At 43.9% G+C, this 19,313-nt stretch overlaps 1 protein-coding gene across 13 annotated transcripts in view; it reads right to left on the reverse strand.

Moving 5' to 3' along the window:
- The window catches only part of ZCWPW1 (zinc finger CW-type and PWWP domain containing 1), a 1,771,049-nt gene that overhangs the window by 205,200 nt on the left and 1,546,536 nt on the right, over positions 1-19,313 (reverse strand). For 11 of the 13 annotated variants that reach the window (XM_078668568.1, XM_078668561.1, XM_078668571.1 and 8 more), the window contains one exon: positions 12,337-12,477. The exons of the other annotated variants lie outside the window; for them this stretch is intronic. In XM_078668568.1, the coding sequence (XP_078524694.1) occupies positions 12,337-12,477 (141 nt within the window). The remainder of the gene's footprint in view (positions 1-12,336; positions 12,478-19,313) is intronic. 13 annotated transcript variants of the gene reach the window in all.

Here is a 19,313-nt window from a genome sequence, read left to right on the forward strand (position 1 = left end):
AGCATAGACCTGGTACTGATCACAGCAATGCTGATGGGCTCTCCAGGTATTTCCACTTAGAGCAAGAAGACTCACCTGGTCAAGGTTAGTTTATTGTCCCAAAGTTTGGGGGGGGGGTCATGTAGGAGAGTAGGGTCTGCAATCCTATGATCACCCAGATTTTTGCTCTTTGCTGCACTGGTTTACGACTTTCCCTGGCTGTGGGCCTGCTAATCAGACCCACAGCCTAGCTGTTCTCTCTACCCAAATTGTACTCAGGTACTGAATTGGCACTGGGCCCTCTCCAAGTCCCTGTACCCAGGGCTGAGGTGTACTCAGAAGTCTCCCAGGGGCTGAAGCATGTGTTATGCCACCCCTGGGCTGACTAACTAAACTGACACAACTGGCTGCACGACAGCTGGGGCAAGGTGGTGTACTCACCCTTTGCTTTAGATATAGTATACCTATATCTAACCCTAAAATGGACACACATATCTCCTATCAGTCACTCCTATGGCAGGCCTTAACAATCCTGAAGGCAGAGTGCTTGGAATCGTGTGAGATGGTGCTCTGGCATGAGCTGAGCCTGTCTGCGGCTTTCGGGATCCATCCCTTAGCCGTTTCCATGATATCGCATACCATATACTCTTAAGTGCATTATAATCCTCGCGGTTATATGCCAACTCTGGTATCGCTTTATCAAAACATGTCGAGTAAGGTGTCATACGAATTGGAATACTAACCCCTCGCCAATTCTGGCGACGGGGTTAGCATTCCACCCTTCTAGAGGGACACGACTTGTATGTAACCCCTAACCCCGGTTAAAGTCAGACAGAGCCTTAGCATCCACAAAATGGATGCTGCCACCGAGACACAAGTCTGCCCTCCTGCTGCTGGGAGTCCTCCCAGGGCAGGAGATAAGGACAAAGGGTTTCCTGCCAGGGGTGGTGCCAGCACCGTCCCAGACAGGATTTTGTGTATTGTAGGTAGGCAGGGCTGCAGAGGAAGGTGACTGCACGTGGCACCCCGGTGCTCACTGTGCATAGGCTGGCTTGAACCAGTTCCAGGGCCACTCCAGACCCTGTGCTGGGGAAAAGCCCGCCAAGGAAGTGGGTGTAACCACCCCCCTCCTGGTCCCACCCCTAGGGCAGGACTTAGTCGCGTGCCAGCCCCCTTTTCCCAGATAAAGGTAGGAGCAGGCCCCCTTCCAAATTAGATCATCTTTGAATCCTGAAACTACTTTCCACGAAAGGAACTCAAGACTTCTTCCTAAGATTTCTCCCTTGTGACTAAGGAGTAGTCACCCTGCATCCGCAGGCACCATCTTAAGAACACTGCGGTCTGCTGCAAGTCCTTCCTCCGGAATCCGACTGCCCAGCTCGACGAGAACCGGCTTCCCTAGCACCTCTGACCTCTACCCACCTCTACAGCCCAGCTGAGAATCGTGGGTGCGACGAGACCTCGAGGGACCGGCCATCTGCAAGACTGCACGACTTCTGCACAGCAAGCCCGCCGAGTAATTTCCTGGTAAGTGCTTTGGGGTCCGAGAAGCCCCAACCCTGAGCAGCTCCAGCCCCGAAGTGCAGCCTCCCAGCATCTCCACGATCTGCGTGGGGCCCTTCTGCTTTTTGCTGCTCACCGCGTTGTTTGTCTACTAGCCCGCTGGCTTGTGGCCTTCTGAACGACGCCCGACGACATCACTGCTGCTGGTCTGGTTGCTCCAGACCGGCCCTTGCTCCCTTCCCGAAGAGGAGCACCCAGGACCCTCCTGGTCCACTCAAGACGCCATTTTGAGTCCACCGCGTGGGCTTGAATTAGCCAAGGCTTGTTGCCCAATCCTGGGTAACTTCGACGCCGACAGCTTCATCCATCGTGGGACAGCTCGCCTCTCCATCCTGGTCGCCGACAACGCCTCCTGGTCCGTGAGATCTGCAGAGCCAGCGTCGCCCACTCACCTAGTCGAGGTGACTACCATCCGGTGCCCTCCTGGTGCCCACTGACTACTGGCTAGTAGTCACGAACTTGGTCCCCTCTGCTTTTAGGTGTCATCCATCTTCCAGATCCAGGCTTGGATCAACTCGAACTATCTGCACTGGTCGCCTGCCAGCATCTTTCTTCCAGGCTCCTGGTCCGGCAACGAGGATTCCCGACGTCTTTTGAGACCTATGCAGCTGCAGCCCCTGGGCTAGGTAACTTCGGCATTTCGGTGCCCCAGCATAGCCTCACTATCCAAGGGTCAGGATCCACTGTCGTTTTCTCCCTACCAGGTCGGGTTCGCCCGTGAACACTAACTTTAGCGTTACTAGCCTCCATAGACTTTGTCCCGCATCCCGCATGAGAGTGCACACTCTGCACCCGAGTCCCCTAGGTCTCCTAGACGTAATCTAACGATTCTATAGTCAAGTCCTAGCGATTCCAAAGCCTATTAGTACTGTACTTACCTGCTAGTAATTTCGCATTCCACTTTTAAAGTATATGGTTTTTCGTGCCCCTCGGGCATTTGTGTATACCGTGCTAACTTAAGTATTTTCGTAAGAGTTTTGTTGTGTGCCTAGCACCCTGTCCTCATAAAGAGTACAGGGTTGTTGTGATTCTAATAAATACACTGTTTATTTTCATAACAACTTGTGTGGTGTCCTTTCACTGGGTGTTCAAGGGGTAATGTGATGGTAAAACAGCTGGCTTAACACGCCCTCTAGAGTCTTAGCCTTAGACTGCTCGTATCCATGCTACTAGGATAGCTGGTCTATAAGGTTGACTTACAACCAATCATCAATAAGGGTTGTTTGGACTGATATATAGTGATCACTAGAATAGTGAGCACTGCACATCAGGCCAACTTCTCACACAAGTAAACAACAAAACAATATAATAACATGACTAATAAACATGACATCACTTAAACAGAACTTACATCCAATAAAATAAAACCACAGATCACAATACACCAAAACAATCACTGCTGAACACAACAACCTTAATAACAAAACAGCACAATATCAAAACAAGACACTACAATGCATCATACAATACGAACAGAGCACAACACAAGCACAGCACAAAACAAGAACACACGACATCGCACTGACATAACAAAATACACAACAAAATGTAATACAACAACTTAACTGTAATATTATGGTATGATTTTGTCTTGGATTGTTGGGCGTTGTGTTGGTGTAGTGCATTTCTTTCTGTTTTAATAACAAATCATGGGGTTGAAGCTTTTCTGTGCTGTTTAGTAGATGTTTTGAGGTTTTGTGGTGTTGCTTGCTCTACTGAGTTATGCTGTGTTGATGTGCTCCATTTTTTTAAGCTGTTGGTGTATGGTGTATTGTTGGGCTAGAGCTGTATAAAGTTGAGTTAAGCTGTTGTGTTGCAGTGTAATTGCCTTGTATTGAACCACTGGTTTTTGTGTATTGCTAGTGTGCTGTTGTTCTGGCTCTGATATGAATGGTGTTCTATGATGCTGCTATCTTGTTTTGTTCTGCTTTGCTATTGGGCGGCCTCTGGGTGCATTGTATTGTGTTGTGTTTTCTGGATGACCTGTTACAGTGTTGTTATTATAGGAGTTGCAGTAAAACTACAGTCCCTTCAGAATGCTGCAGCTCGAGTGCTGCTTAATATTCCCAAATACCACTCCACCTCTAGTAGCATCAGGCAGCTTCATTGGCTTCCGATCCAACAGCGTGCCGAATTAAAGCCCCCTGCCTGGTACATAAGGCACTGTATGGTGGGGGTGCAAAAAAAATCTTTTTATGGTACACCCTGTGGCGGGATCTCAGATCAGCCAACACAGGACTAGTGCAGGTCCCCAAAATCCAAAGAGATAGATGGTGGGATAAGGGTGGGGGAAAGCCGTTCCTACCGGGCAACCAAAGTTGCCGGCTACTACTAGACTACAGTCTAATAGACTCCAGTTTAGGAAAATGGTCAAGACATGGCTATTTTCCCCAACGTAGTCTGTTACTGTCCCTGGATAGCATACGACACGTGTTACACTCAGCGCCAAGATGCCTCGGCATTTGGGCGCTCTACAAATACATTACTTACTTGTTTTGCAGTTATGTTGAGCCATTGCATTGTGTTTTAATGTTGTTGCATTGCTGTGTTGTTCTGATGATTTATTAATGTGCTCTATTTTCGAGTTACCATGTTTTTATGATGTGTTGTTGTGTTGCTATTCTGTCTTGTTTTGCTGTTGTGGTGATGTGGTGTTGTCTTACAATATTGTTGTCTTAAACTCACCTTCATGATATGATATGTAAGGTGTTAGCATCAAACTTTTTAATTTAGTACCAGGATATGCAATGGTGCTTACCAAAAATGCTCTGTGATCTTGTTCACATCTGTGCAACATAAATTCTGTTCCAGGTCATTTCATTAGTCAAAGACTGCACTGACAGTAGGCTTAGGGGTTAAGGCACTTTTCCCTGAGATCTGTGTACAGCTGGCAAATCTTATGGTATAAGAAAACAAGTTACTTACCTGTAACTTCAGTTAACCAGTATTGGTATCTTTCATAGATTCACCTGCCTGAATCATTCCCCGTCGCCGAGGCGGGAGTCCCACGGTAAATAAAAAAGCAGTGCCAAAGGTAAATGATAGTAGTAGGCCCTAAGAAAAAAGGCCTGAGGCCTAGATCCTAGTAGCCTATCTACATCATTATGCTAAAAAGACCAAAGTCTTTGTCCCAATCAATCAGCCATCAGCATCCTCTAGAACACTCTTTGCAGAGCCAGTTCTCCTCAGATTTTCGTTAGCACAAGTGGGAACTGAGTATCCTAAAATAGAGAACTGAATCTCCGAGGAGGAGGGTGGGTGCACGTGAATCTATGAAAGATACCAATACTGGATAACTGAAGTTACAGGTAAGTAACTTGTTTTCTTATCCAGTATTGAGGTATCTTTCATAGATTTGCATGCCTGAATCAGAGTAGCAATCAGTGCGCCCAGTATACAGGCAGTTGCGGATGGTGGGAGACTTGTACTGATAAACTCTCAATTGCATCTCTAGATAATTAACAAATGCATCATAATCCGATTTTTCACATGTACAACGTGACATAAAGATATGCAAAGAAACCTTCATAATTACATACAGTCATGAATATGAAACTTCATGTACATCTTATATGAAAATAATCAAATGTATACATGTGTAACTATATACATATCCATATATTTATATATATATTAAGAGAACGAAGGGTACCTGAATTGTTCTCAAAGAAAAAGGTGGCGTAGGACAGCCTGTCCAACCGCCGCATCCTCTTGACATGTTGATTGAAGGCAGTAATGCCTCGTGAAAGTGTGGACATTTTTCCATGTCGCAGCACGGCAGATATTCTCTAGAGTCACTCCAGCAAATATTGCTGCAGACGCTGCCACAGTTCTTGTGGAATGAGCCTTGACCTTTCTCAGCAATGGTCTGTTAGATTTGTCATGACAGAAATGGATCGTAGAAGCTATCCATCTAGCAATTGTGGCTTTTGTGACCGCTGTTCCTAGTGTGGCTTGACCGCAAGCCACGAATAGTTGATCAGATTTTCAAAAGGATTTTGTTCTCTGTAAATAGAATTTTAAACATCTTTTAATGTCCCGAGAATGTAAGGTTCTTTCTGCTGGTGTAGACGGGTTTGGAAAGAAAGTTCTTAACTTCACCGGTTCATTGAGGTGAAACGGAGACGGTACTTTAGGTATGAATGTAGGATTAGTTCGGAGAGTGACATAATCCTTAGAGAAATTTCCTTTATAGTGAAGGCTTGGATTTCACTACTCTTCTAGCGGATGTTATAGCCAGAAGCAGAGCAACCTGCCATGTTAAAAACCTGAGTTTGGCCTTGTGAATGGGTTTGAATGGGTGTTTCATCAACTGTGTGAGGATCGTGTTAATCTCCCACTCCGGTGGAGGAGGTCTCACCGGAGGGAAAGTTCGGAAAAGACCTCTTATGAATTGTTTGATTAGAAATGATGAACATAGTTTTGGAATTTTAGCAACTTTCCGGAATCTGGAGAGAGAGGCTAAATGAACTTTTACTGATGAGAAAGTGAGTCCAGGCCTAGCCAAATGTAGCAGATAAGGTAGAATCTGTTCTGCAGGAGCTTCTATTGGATGAACTTTGCTAGTTTCACACCAACAGCAAAATCTCTTGCACTTCAGACGTTAAGTCTTAAGTGTGCTCTGAGCTCTTGATTTAGTTAAGATGTCACGACAATCCTGAGAGATATCAAGGTCCTTGAATTCTAGGAAATCAGGAGTCATGCATGTAAATTTAGAGATTGAGGGTCTGGGTGAAGCACCTGCCCCTTGTTCCTTGACAGCAGCATGGGTGTAGGACGAAGACGGATCGGCTGGTCCTGGGATAGCAAGAGAAGTTCTTGGAACCAGTACTGTTGTGGCCACCGGGGAGCAATTAGGATGAGACGGCAGCCCTCCGATTACATCTTGCGCAACACTTTTGGTATAAGAGGGATTGGGGGAAAAGCGTAAGCACAAATCCCTGACCATCGCATGGACACGGCATTCCCCCTTGACCCCTGTTGAGGATATCTGCTGGCGTAATATTAGCATTTCTTGTTCGGTTTTGTTGCGAACAGATCCAACGTTGGTTTGCCCAAGTCTGGAACACTCTGTTTACTTAATTGTGATCCAACTCCCATTCGTGACAATCTGATAGGGATCTGCTGAGCATGTCTGCTAAAGTATTATGGAGGTCTCTGACATGCTCTGCTTTGAGGGTGATATTGGGGAGTGTGACCCATTCCCACAACTCCTGAGCCTCTCTTGACAGAGTTGCTGATCTTGTTCCTCCTTGCTTGTTCGCGTAAAACATACTGTTGGTATTGTCCGTTCGAACTGGCACTGATGAGCATGCAATACTCGGAAGGAAAGCTTGCAGTGATAGGAAGATGGCTCGTAACTTCAGGCTGTTGATATGACATTGTTTGTATTCCTGAGACCATTTGCCTTGTATCTGTAAGTCTTGGAGATGACCTCCCCATCCCTCCATGGACGCATCTGTGGTCATAACGAAATCTGGGGCTTCTTGTAAGAACGTGAGTACTTCTGCCAAATTGGTTATTTGTGATGACCAGCGGAGAGCGTCCACCATGCGGAGTGTGACCTTGATGATGTCGTTGAAGCAGCCACTGAAGGTGCAGTTCCTCCTGTAAAGGTCTCATTCTGAGCCGCGGCAAGCGGATGAGATTTATGGCTGATGAGCACATTCCTAGGAGGGAGGCAAACATGCAGACAGAAACTGACTTTCTTTTTGAGACACGAAGTGCTAGTTTCTGAAGATGAAGTTGTCTTTCTTGAGATAAGACGGCCTTGCACTGGATTGTGTCCAGACGAGCTGCGAGAAAAGGCAGGATTTGTTTTGGACGTAACTGGGATTTGTTTTTGTTCACAGTAATAAATAATTGCTTGTGTATAAATTCAAGGAAAAAATATTTGTGTATATATAAATGTTGTATTTGTGTTGTAGAAATGTATAGTCTTTATGTGTAACTGAAACTGAACATCAAAGTGTCCCTTTTATACATGTAAATATTAAAAACTTAAAAAATCCTAAAAATAAAAGGGTAAGAGTAAAATATACCCAATTAACCCAGTAGTCTCACTTGGTTTTCCCTCTAAAATAGAGGATTTAAATATTGTGTAGTCGGCAACGTGCTTTTTGATATTATAATTTATGGTCCAGCCGACCACACGTCCTAGGACCTGACTCCCCCGTGCTTTATGACTTGAGTCCAAATGGCAGAAGTCGAAACTGATAATAATGCAGAGCCACTTGAAAACGGAGAAACTTTCAAAGCTTCCCGGACACTGGAATGTGGAAATAAGCTTCCTGTAAATCTATGGAGCACATCCAGTCTCCTTGATGTAAATGTGGAAAGATCTGGTGTAGAGCCAGCATCTGGAACTTTTCCTTTCTTATGTATCTGTTTAAGATGCGAAGATCCAGAATAGGCCTGTACTCCACAGAGGGACCCTTTTTCTCGACCAGGAAGTAACAAGAGTATATGTCCTGGCGCTTCTGATGAATTGGGACATGTTCTATGGCTTCTTTTTCTAGAAGACTGCATACCTCCTTTAGAAGTATGGGATGACACGATCCGAGAGCCCTCGGAGGGATGGAAGGAGGAGGAGTCTTGAGACGAAGCAGATATCCATTTTCTACAATATTTAGCACCCACTTGTCGTTTGTTATCTTGCGCCACTCCTCCAGAAAAACAACGATACTTCCTCCTACCGGAGTGGACAACACGTTTAGAGGAAGTAACTCCTCATTGTTTCGCTGGTTGCGTTGAGGTAGAGGCCAGTTGTCTATTGTTGCCTCTTCCTCTCCCTGGATGTCTCTGTTGGAAATGAGACCTTTGCTGCTGCTGTTTACCTTGCGACGACCACTGGTTCGATTGACCTTTCTGTTGGAATTGACGTTTATCATTGGGACGAAAAACGTTTGCGAAAGTCTTTCTTCTTTTCAAGACCTACCGCCTTAACTGTGTCCAATTCCGCTTTCATTTTTGTCACCCCCTCATCCGCATGAGGACCAAAGAGTGAAGAACCATTAAACGGCAAGTTAGTGATTTTTCGCTGCACTTCTGGTTTAAGGCCTGTTAGTTATAGCCAAGCAGTCTGTCTTGAACGGATACCATGAGCGTATTCGTGAGCAGCCAAATCAGCCCTATCCGCTGAAGCGCTAATCATTTGGTTAGCGACAAGACCTCCTTCCTGCAAGATTTCTCGAAAATCTTGTAGATCTTCTTTAGGAAGCTTGTCAACAAAACGACACAGGGAATCCCATAAGGACCTGTCGTATCTTCCCAATAGAGCAGACGCACTGGATACCTTCATAAAAGAGGCCGATGTGTTGCATATTTTTCTGCCCATGGAATCCATCACTTTGCTGTCTTTATCAGGAGGAGCGGAGGATGAAGACATTGATGACTGCGTTTTCCTCGCCGCTGCCACAATGATGGAATCTGGGGGAGGATCTGAACAAAGGAATAATGGGTCCTGATCAGGAGCCTTATACTTCTTAGCTATTCGCGAAGGCACAGACCCCACTGTTACAGAAGTAAGAAAAGTCTGAGTGGCAAAATCAATAATGCCAGGAACAAGTGGAAGCAAAGGCCTTGCTGAGGAACGGTGATGTAGGGTCTCAAAGATCACCGTGGTGGATACCTTAGGGACCGATATCGCTATATTTAATTTGCTCGCTCCTCGACATAACACCTCATTTAAGGTAGTGAGATCGTCCACAGGTGAAACCCGTGATGGAGGTGTAGAAGTACAAGTAGGAGAGTAATCTCTCCTAGAGGACTTGGTAGATGAAGTAGACCAAGTGCGAGGTCTTCGAGGACTTCTCCTTGAAGAAGAATGCAAGAATCTAGATCTGTCCCTTGAATGCCTCCGACGGGATCGTGGAGAGCGTGATCTTGGTGGAGTTCTTCTTCTTGAAGATACCATAGTGGGTGTCCTCGATTTTCGTGGAGATATCCGAGGCGTTCGAACTGGAGACTTTCAGAGACGGGAAGGAGAGTAGGTACGGGAGTAGTCCGAACCAATACTGCTGATGGACTTAGCCTTCTTCCGCCGAGGTTCTTCACCAACTTCCAGAGAGCCCTCCGGTGAAATCTGCACAATATTAAGTTCAGGTGACGAAGATCTGGAGGGAGAACGAGATGCACCGGCAACCTCCTCCGAGGCCCCAGCATGTTCTTTGTCCCTCGACGCCGATGGCCTCGACGTCGAAACTGTCCCTCCCTTGACGTCGAACCACGATGATGCCCTGTAGGAGTCAAGGGCTGTGCAGATTTCGACGTCTTCACAGGAGACCTCGACGTCGATCTGGCATGACGTCGCGGATATCTTGACCTCGAACGCCGTCGACGTCGTGGTGATCTCGACGTCGAATGGTGTCTTACTCTTGACGTCGACCGGTCTTCGTGTCTCTTTGAAGTCGGCAAGCTTCTCGACGTCGACCTACAATGAGGTGACGGAGAGCGTCTCGACGTCGATGGGGCTATAGACGACGACACATGTTTCGACGTCGATAAACCCACATCTTGGCCATACTTCGGTTCCGAAGCAGGACGCTTCGATGTCGAGGCCTTTCTCGAGGACGGAGACTTACGCCGTCTCGACATCGGAGACTGTTCAGGCCTTTTCTTCGACTGAGGCTGCGACACCGAACAAGCTGGAATCTTCCTTTTTCTCGACGTAGTAGAGGCAGACTGCAGAAGGTGTCGATGTTTTTGATGAGAGGAGGGCTCTTGATCCCCAAGGCAACTTTCTGGACGTGTTTTTCCTCTCTCCATCACCGCCTGAAGCCGAATCCTCTCTCTATCACGGAGCGTTCTTGAGGAAAACTTCTGGCAATGATAACAAGAGTCCACCTTATGAGAAGAAGGAAGACAGGCGATCCACACAGAGTGTGGATCTGATCTAGCCATCTTTTTTCCACAAGATGGACAATTTCTGAAGAGAGCTGGCATTTTGACAGAAAAAGAAGAAAAATCTTTTTCCAGCACAGGAGAAATGCTAAACAGCAAGAAAATTAACAATTTCTGACTAAAAAGTCAAAAAAACTGTCGAGCTCAAGCTCCAGGATCCTCACAGAAGGACCCGGAAAAAAGAACTGACCTAACTGTCACCTGTGGTGCATGCTGGGAGCATAGGGCTCTCTGAGGTTCTTAAAGGCAAAGTACCTAGATTCTTGGAAGTCTTAAAAGCTAGGTGCCACTTTTCTTTTCTGTCCCAGGAAAGTAATTCCTATGCAGCCTATGGGCCAAACTGCCTTCAAAAACTTGTGTTTTTTTCCTTGTTCTGGAAAATAAAGGAATTCTTGTATGAAGCCATTTGGGTGTATGGTCTCTAGTACAAGTTTTGTGTATTACAAGTAATGTGTTACTATACAAGTATGGCTAAGTTATTTTCTGGCTGTTAGCCCGTTTTAGTTGGGTTTTTATAGGGCTGTATAGTTATTTATTATATTTACATATATATATATGTATATATATTGTTATAAGCTCCGGGGTCCCGCACAGTGGCGGGGATAATTCACTGCTCATGACTTTGATGAGTATTCCCTGGAAGAGAAAGACCTGTTTCCTTTCTGGGTTAGCTAAACAGAAATTTAAAATATCTTCCTGCCACTGTTTTTCATTATCATCACACCACATTTTCTGAACATTTCATTTCTCTTTTTTGCAGGTGAATATGTTAAATTGCTTAAAGTATTGGGTTCTTCACCTGACTATCCTGATGTGACACAACATGGTGAGGATGGCCTCTGGTGTCTGGAGAGGAAGAATGACTGTATCCAACTCCCTTTGCCTCCGACAGATTTCAGATCCTGTCTTCCTAAATGCAGTAACTTTGCACATGCTCAAGTTGCTTTGGCAGCGTCATGGCTGAAACATGTTGACCTAGATAGGACATGAGCAGCGTAATGGAGCCTCTAGTGCCCGACATCCTTTTTTAATCACCACTACACCACCCATCTAATAAAAGAAAGATTTTAAGCATTGGTAGGTGCATGGGGTTTTTAGTTGCCTGGATCCCCCATTACTCCGATCATCTATAAATAGCCCCTCTATCCACAACGAGACCGCCTGCCACTAGAGCATTCTCTTGCGAGCGGGGGATGGCCAATGAAGAAGCACAACGCCAAGGGGTGTGTTACGCCATTCTGTTCTTTTTTGGAAATACCCCTGGGGTCATATCTCCAGTTTTTGGGACGCAAATCATCCTGAATTGAGTCAATTGATCATTAAAGAGGATGTCTGGCTCCCACAGATGGGAGCCATTACTGCTTGGTGCATTTATTTTTTAGTGTTTGAGAGCATCACAACACCACGAAGAGTAAATGTTCCTTTGACTGAATACCTGCAGTTCACTACAAGCACAGGGAAGCACAGTGTGAGGAGGCAGGACACTGGTAGCACATTCTGTCAAGGGAAAACCACCTGTAACCTGAAGTAATGTATTTATTGCTGGAAAGCTGTAGTGACCCTCAGTAATTCTACCACAAGAAGAGCAGATTTTACTTGTGAATCAAATTACTTCCTTCTGGAATGGGCATTATTTACTGTAGGAGGTAATAGCCATTTACTTCCAGCTGTAAGGTGTTCTACTAAGCTGTGATGCCAATTTTTTGTTTAGGCAATATGCTTTATATTCAGAAAGTATGCAATTATTGCTGCGTAGTAATAGTAAACACATTTAAAGAAAAATGTATGCTATTTTTGATGCTTTTAATTCATTAAAGCTACCCAGGACATCCTTAGCTGTGGTTTGACTCCACATTGGGCTCTCTTAACCTTCTGAAACAAGATTCGCCTTACCTGGCTTGCTCTGAGCAATGTCTTCTTTGTCTTTAGTATTTTCGGCTTCTTTGGCTGCTGGAGCTACAGAGTCATTGGACACATGGGATTTCAGTTCACATTTCGTAGGCTTAGATGTTAGATGCTTGTCATTTCCACAGACTGTTCCCCCAACAAAAATAAAATGTAAATTTAAACCATTACATAAAACTCAACAAAAAAACGTCTCTAGCATTAAATATCTTTCAAATGTTCAAGTGCTTTCTTAAATTTCATCAGCAGGCTTCAGTATTGTACTTTAAAACCACACTGGATATTGGTGCCTTGTTTCCATCTATTGGTACCACTATGAAAAATGGAGATTTGTTCCCTTTTGGATATTACTGAATGAACCATCCTACGTTAGTGACAACACCGTGTCATACGGCTTAAACTTTTTCATCAAAAACTAGGCGTTTGTTGGACAACATAAACGTCAAAACTGTGCTAGACTGATGATTCTACGCACAACATCAAGATATGTTGGCCTTAAGGTCTACTAGCTCACAGTGCACAATCTGTACCCCTAACCTGACAAGGTAAGAAATGGATTATGCAACCTCATAAAATGACATACTAACTCCCCAAGGAAATCGAGGTAACAGATCTAGAACCCTTAAGTCTGGTAACTCATGCATACCCAAAGAGATACACGACATGGCATTTCAATATTTATTGAAGCATTGTGATTTTTGTGTAACATATGTGCAACTGCAATAATCAACAGAAAGAAACAGAACAGAGTGATCAGCATTATGGGTTTGGTGAAGACGATAAAGAGTTCAACCATTTTGCTGTTACAGAAAATATACGTTTGCATGTAAGTACTATAATATTATGTACTACTACCTAGCCCTTCCTAAGCTAGTGTGCCTAAGGTGGGTAAATCTGCCAAATCCATGTACAGTGATCGAACTTCCCCGTTAACTGTGGGTAAGTTTCATCAGGGAGCCTGTCCTTGGTGGAGAGCTGGGCATCATCTCTTGCAGAGGTAAACAGAAATCAGCTAGGCTGGAATTCCAGCATGGGGTGACCTCTCAGTGCCAGCTAAATGCTCCTCTAACTAAACAATGCCGTGATGTTGTTTATATAATAAACATCATCCATGTTGCCATGCCAAAGTCCCAGTCTGGCTGCCATTATTGATTCTGCCCTGACAAAGCTGTCGTAGAGTGGACAATAATAACACTTTGTGGAGTGAACTTTAGCTTCTGTACAGAATGTTCAGTGTTCAGATAGTATGCCTACAAAGTTGCGCAAGGTCAAGTTTAAACGTGAGCATGTAAAATGGAGGTGTTTTGACCGGGACTAAAATGTGAACACTTGACACCAACTCCTTGGACGTGAGGTGACTAAAAAAGTTTCCCAAAACTATGCTTAAATAAAGGTTAAATATGTTTAAAAAATCCATACAATCTACAAAAGCATCACGCTTCTTTAATAACGAAGAGCATAGCAAAAGCCTAATTGCGAAAGATAAAAACATTTTTGTTGTTGTATTTTAACAGTTGTTTTTATTGAAAATAAAGCAGCACCAATCACAAATACAGCAATGATCACGACATCGAAAAGTACATGTTGTCTACAAACGTTATAATTCAAAATAGTGGCGTCACTCAGCCGTCACTACCCCGTCTGTCCCATCGGCGTTATGACATTTCCATTTCCGTGCTTGGCGAGGCCCACACGGGTCCCCCCTATCAACATTCAATTGTCCCCATTTCTTATCCAACTTCCGGGGGCAACCTCTGGACTTGAAAGCCTCTTTCTCTGTAATCATGCATTTATCTAGGTCTCTTGCCCAAGTTCCGGCGTTGGAGTGGTCGCTGCCCCCCATTTGGTAGCTATGTTCCGTTGAAAAAGATCAAATTTAAACAACTTGTTGAAAAAGTCAAAGTTTAAACAGTAATTTTGCATATAAAAACAAGGCTTACTTAAAAAGTCCCATGACTCGAAACTGCCAGAATTTTTACGTGTTCCGAGTAGAAGATGAAACATTGTTGTTCCCAGCAACAGTAGGCGATGTTCCCAGAAACATAAATTTAAACTATCTTCCTGCCACTGTTCTTCATTATCATCACACCACATTTTCTGGACATTTTATTTCGCTTTTTTGCAGGTGTATATGGTAAATTGCTTTCAGTATTGGGTTTTTCACCTGACTATCCTGATGTGACACAAGAAAACAAGTTACTTACCTGTAAGGATAAGTTACTTACCTGTAATCCTAGTTCTCTTCTTGGGGTATCCTCATCAAAGTCATAAGCACTGAATATTCCCGCCCACGTGCAGGGACCCCGGAAATATAAAAAAATTATATATGTAAAAAACACATATAAACGCTCCACATATATGTATACACATATATAATTTTTTCTCACACCAATGCAGCCCCAAAACAGAAGGCTAAACAATGTAAATACCCATACATATACTGCAATTAGCAAGGAAACAAAAAACACATTAGGTCAAATAGCCCTTGAACTTTGTGTTTTAATGAGCACAAACACTCATAAATCCTGCAAATTGCTAATAAACACACATTGTTAGCCCACAGGCTGCATTGTAAAGCAATAGCATTTTCACCAAAAACTGGCACTGTGCCTTTAAGGCAGCCATGACCCCTGGCTTCCCATCATGCCTCAGGGTGACAGTTAGGTCAGTTGTTCTTTGCATCACCCTGAAGTCAGAGCACCAACACAATATACTGAACAGATAAATCTCATTTACCTGGGGAGGCGGGTGGGTTGCTTATGACTTTGATGAGGATACCCCTGGAAGAGAACTAGGATTACAGGTAAGTAACTTATCCTTCTCTTCCAGGGGATCCTCATCAATAGTCATAAGCACTGAATAGAATAGCAAGCCCAAGCACCACCAGCAGGTAAATGAGACATACCTGACCCAACCGAAAAAACATTCATAGCAGCTGAGAATTCAGCTGCCAAACAGATTCCGCAAGGAGGCCTGGACTACTTGGGTATCTGCTCTAGTGTCAAAATCAAGACAGTAATGCCTGGTAAATGTATGGACGGACCTCCAGGTTGCCGCCTTACAGATCTCAGACATGGGCACATTAAGGAGGAAAGCCGCAGTCGCCGCTTTACCCCTAGTGGAATGTGCCTTGGGAGAAAAACCTAGAGTTTTCTAGGCCAATTGATAGGAAAGCTTGATACACGAAACTATCCACCGTGAAATGGACCGTTTCGAAGCTGCGTAGTGTCATGGTTCTGCGTACCCATAACGTGCTACACATATCCCGAAGTCATGTGCAGAGTTTTCCCTTAGTAAAACCCACCCCTGTCCCGTGCTCCCCGCACGCATCAAAGTCAGTGTGATTGGGTGTGTTTATACCTTGTTGATTCATGCCTCTCACCACATAGGTTTATATTGTATTCAACTTGCTTAGACTTGTACCTTTTCACTTTTGTGTTGTTTTGCATTGGTTTTGGGGCTTGTGAACTCAGTATATCTGAGTTTTAACCTTCGCGTATGGCTCGGTATGACAATGCCCCAGTGAAGGTCTCATGCTTCCTGTCCCCGCATCCCTGCACGCTCCTTTTTGGTGCGCATCCAAGGGGGATTGCAGGCAACGTCTTCGCGCACGTTCTAAGTGTGTAACTGGGAGCGGCTGGGTGCGGTCCTGTATTTAAACCGCACCCAGCCTTCTGGAAGGCGCTTTGCCTTCAGATATCTTGAGGAGAAGGTCGCGTCTGCTGGAGTGACTCGCCGGAAGGAACATTCGATCCTGGCAGGTCTTCACGGCGGCTCTTCTCATTTCCCGGAGCAAGCATCTGGAACTCTAGTTTGAAAGCTAAGTACTTTACTTAATTTAAGGCGCCCTTCGCAAGAAAGGTCAACAGAATTTTTGGAACATTTATTTGCAGAAGAATATGCAAAGAAAGAGACTTGGGACATTTATATGCATCATAGTTTTTGGAAGAACATTTGTCTTTTCATTTATTTGAGTTTGTTAAATTGTGAACAGATTTAATAATAATCGTGGTTTTAGATTTCTGCTTAAACAAGGTGTTAGAAGAAAGACATATAGGATTTTGTGTTCTCTTGGTCTATGTTTATCTTTAATAGTTCTAGTGAAAAAGACACAAACCCCCAGACCAAGAAGCAAGAAGTTAATATCAAGTAAGTTATAGGAGAAGATAGGAAGACTTGCAAGGGTCTTTTAAAGAATGTAAAGTAATCCTTCCTTTCTTTTGCGTCAATTTCTAGACCAACCAGCCGACATCTCACCAGCTGACCACTAATCCTAGAGGACGTCTGATGACTTCATCACCTCAATCAATCAAAGAAATACTGGACGAAGGCCAACAACTTACTGATCGCAGGTAGGGAAACCTCAAAAGTCCGCCACACTGATTTAGGGTATTCTCACTAGACAGACAGAGTTAGCAAAAGGCCTTAGAATAGTTAGGGGTGAAAACTTTCTGACCTGAATACTAAAGTCTTCGGTGCTTGTTGCTTCGCAGGTCGACAGCAAGAACCAAAGTCTTCTCTTCAACGTCCAGTACCGGCCCTCCTCCCTAGTTCCTAGTTTAAACCTTGCTGTATACTTCTGAATCAGTAAGTTTTGATTAGAGATTAGGGAAGTTGGTCCCTTGCGTCTCTGCGAAATCATCCACGTCATCCAAGAGGGCTTCAGCCAAGACAAGGTAAGGGACGACGTGGTTTGCTTTGACAGAAGGCAAAGCCCACGTAGATAATTTCGCCCGGACGCAATGGACCAAGTGAATATGCAGGATTTGGCCGCAGTTTTAGAGGCAATTAGACAGGATAACGCAGCCTTACGTAGGGATGTGTCCTCTCTCCAAGACTCGATTCAGCAGAAGTCAGTCTTGAAACCAACCACTTTTCAGAGTTCATCTTCTAGTTCTGATTCCACGACACAAATCCAAGTGGTAACTCCGTTCCCTACCCCCTTAGCCCCTCCTGAGAGGTTTTATGGGGATTGTAACAAATTCTCGGTGTTTTTACAACAATGCCACTTACATTTTATAGCTAAGACTACAGCTTTTCCAGACGATTCCTCCAGAGTAGCATTTATGTTATCCTATATGGGTGGAGATGCAGCTCTATGGTCAGTTCCTTTAGTTGAGAATGATGATCGAATTTTGTATAATTTTAAAGATTTCGAGAGGGCTTTAAAGAAGATGTTTGCAAAACATCTTTTTGTTCAATCGGCAGACAATGAGCTTTTAGGTTTAAAGCAAGGATCTTCTGATCTTTTACATTATATATCTACCTTCAACCGATTGGTTTTAGAGGCTGATTGGCCGTATGACAAAAGAGTCTCTATCTTTTACAGAGGTTTAAGGGAGGAATTAAAGGACATGATAACTCAGATTCTAGAGCCCCCAGAGGACATAAGTGCTTTCATTGACTTAGTGGTTAAGCTTAATCATCGCATTTCAGAGAGAAAAGGAGAAAGAGGGAAGTCAGAGCATAAGGTAGTTTTCTTTAAGGAAAGATCTGCTTCAAATCGAGAAACCGGTGCAAAACCAGATTCGGTTGAACCCATGCAAATAGGTTCAATCCGAGGTCCTTTATCAAAGGAGGAGAAGGAAAAGAGGCGACGATTAAATCAGTGCCTATATTGTGGGAAGACAGGACACTTTGTAAAGGAATGCCCCACACGACCAAATAAGTTTAAGACCAAATCCTCTGATGTAGCCAGTACACAGGAAAAGTCGGAAAACTAGAAAACTCGGTAAAAGGAGAGGTCAGTTTATCGGGTAGTTTTTCTAGTTTGGCCTCAACTCTTCCTCCCATTGGATTTAGACACTTTTCTATCTTAGTTGAACTCCGAGGTCTGCTTTCTGAATCTCACACAAGAAAAGTTGAAGCCATTATAGATTCAGGGGCTACAGGAAATTTTATAGATTCCCAATTCTTTCTACAGTTAGGTTTTACATCGGAGTTTAAGGATCACCCAGAAACTGTCAGAGCAGTTGATGGTAAAGAGTTGACTTCAGGGCTTGTAAACAGACAGACCGAACCTTTAGAAATGGATTGTTCTCCTATACATCGAGAAAGGATACAATTCGACATAATTGACGCTCCCCAATTTAAGATGATTCTAGGCATACCTTGGCTAATAAAACATAACCCAAGCATAGATTGGGTAACCAAGTTAATCACCTTTAAGTCATCCACTTGTACTGAACATTGCTTCCTCTTAGATAGATCTAAGGATGTGGTTCAAGGTTTTGATTTTGGAATAGAATCACCCAATGTACTGCTTTTGGATGGGGTTCCATCAGAATATAATGACTTATCTGATGTGTTTGACAAGAAAAGAGCCAATACTCTTCCCCCACATAGAGATTTCGACTGTAGAATTGATCTAATGCCTGGTGCAACCCTGCCCTGCAGTCGCATTTACGCTCTTACCGAAACTGAAAACACTCATCTGAGAGAATACCTTGATGAGTACCTTGCAAACGGCTTCATTAGACACTCTAAATCTCCAGTATCTTCAGCTCTTTTTTTCATTCCAAAAAAGGGGGGGAATTGCGCACGTGCATAGATTATAGGGCAATAAACAATGTCACGATTAAGAACAGGTACCCCTTACCTTTGATTCCTACTCTTTTGGACCAAATTAAGAAGGCTAAGATTTATACTAAACTGGACTTGCGAGGAGCTTACCATTTAGTTAGAGTAAGAAAAGGAGACGAATGGAAGACGGCCTTCCGCACTAAGTTCGGTCTCTTTGAATACCAAGTCATGCCTTTTGGTCTATGCAACGCTCCTGCCGCCTTCCAGTTTTTTATAAACGAAGTTTTACATGAATTCATTGACATCTGTTGCGTAGTCTACATAGATGATATTCTCATCTATTCAGATTCAGAGAAAGAACATGTACAACAGGTCCGCGCCATTCTTCAAAAACTGCTCTCAAACTCACTTTATGTGAAATTGGAAAAAAGTCTATTTCATGT

The sequence above is a fragment of the Lissotriton helveticus genome, chromosome 12 (genome assembly GCF_964261635.1).
Source record: "Lissotriton helveticus chromosome 12, aLisHel1.1, whole genome shotgun sequence".
Classification (NCBI taxonomy): domain Eukaryota; kingdom Metazoa; phylum Chordata; class Amphibia; order Caudata; family Salamandridae; genus Lissotriton; species Lissotriton helveticus.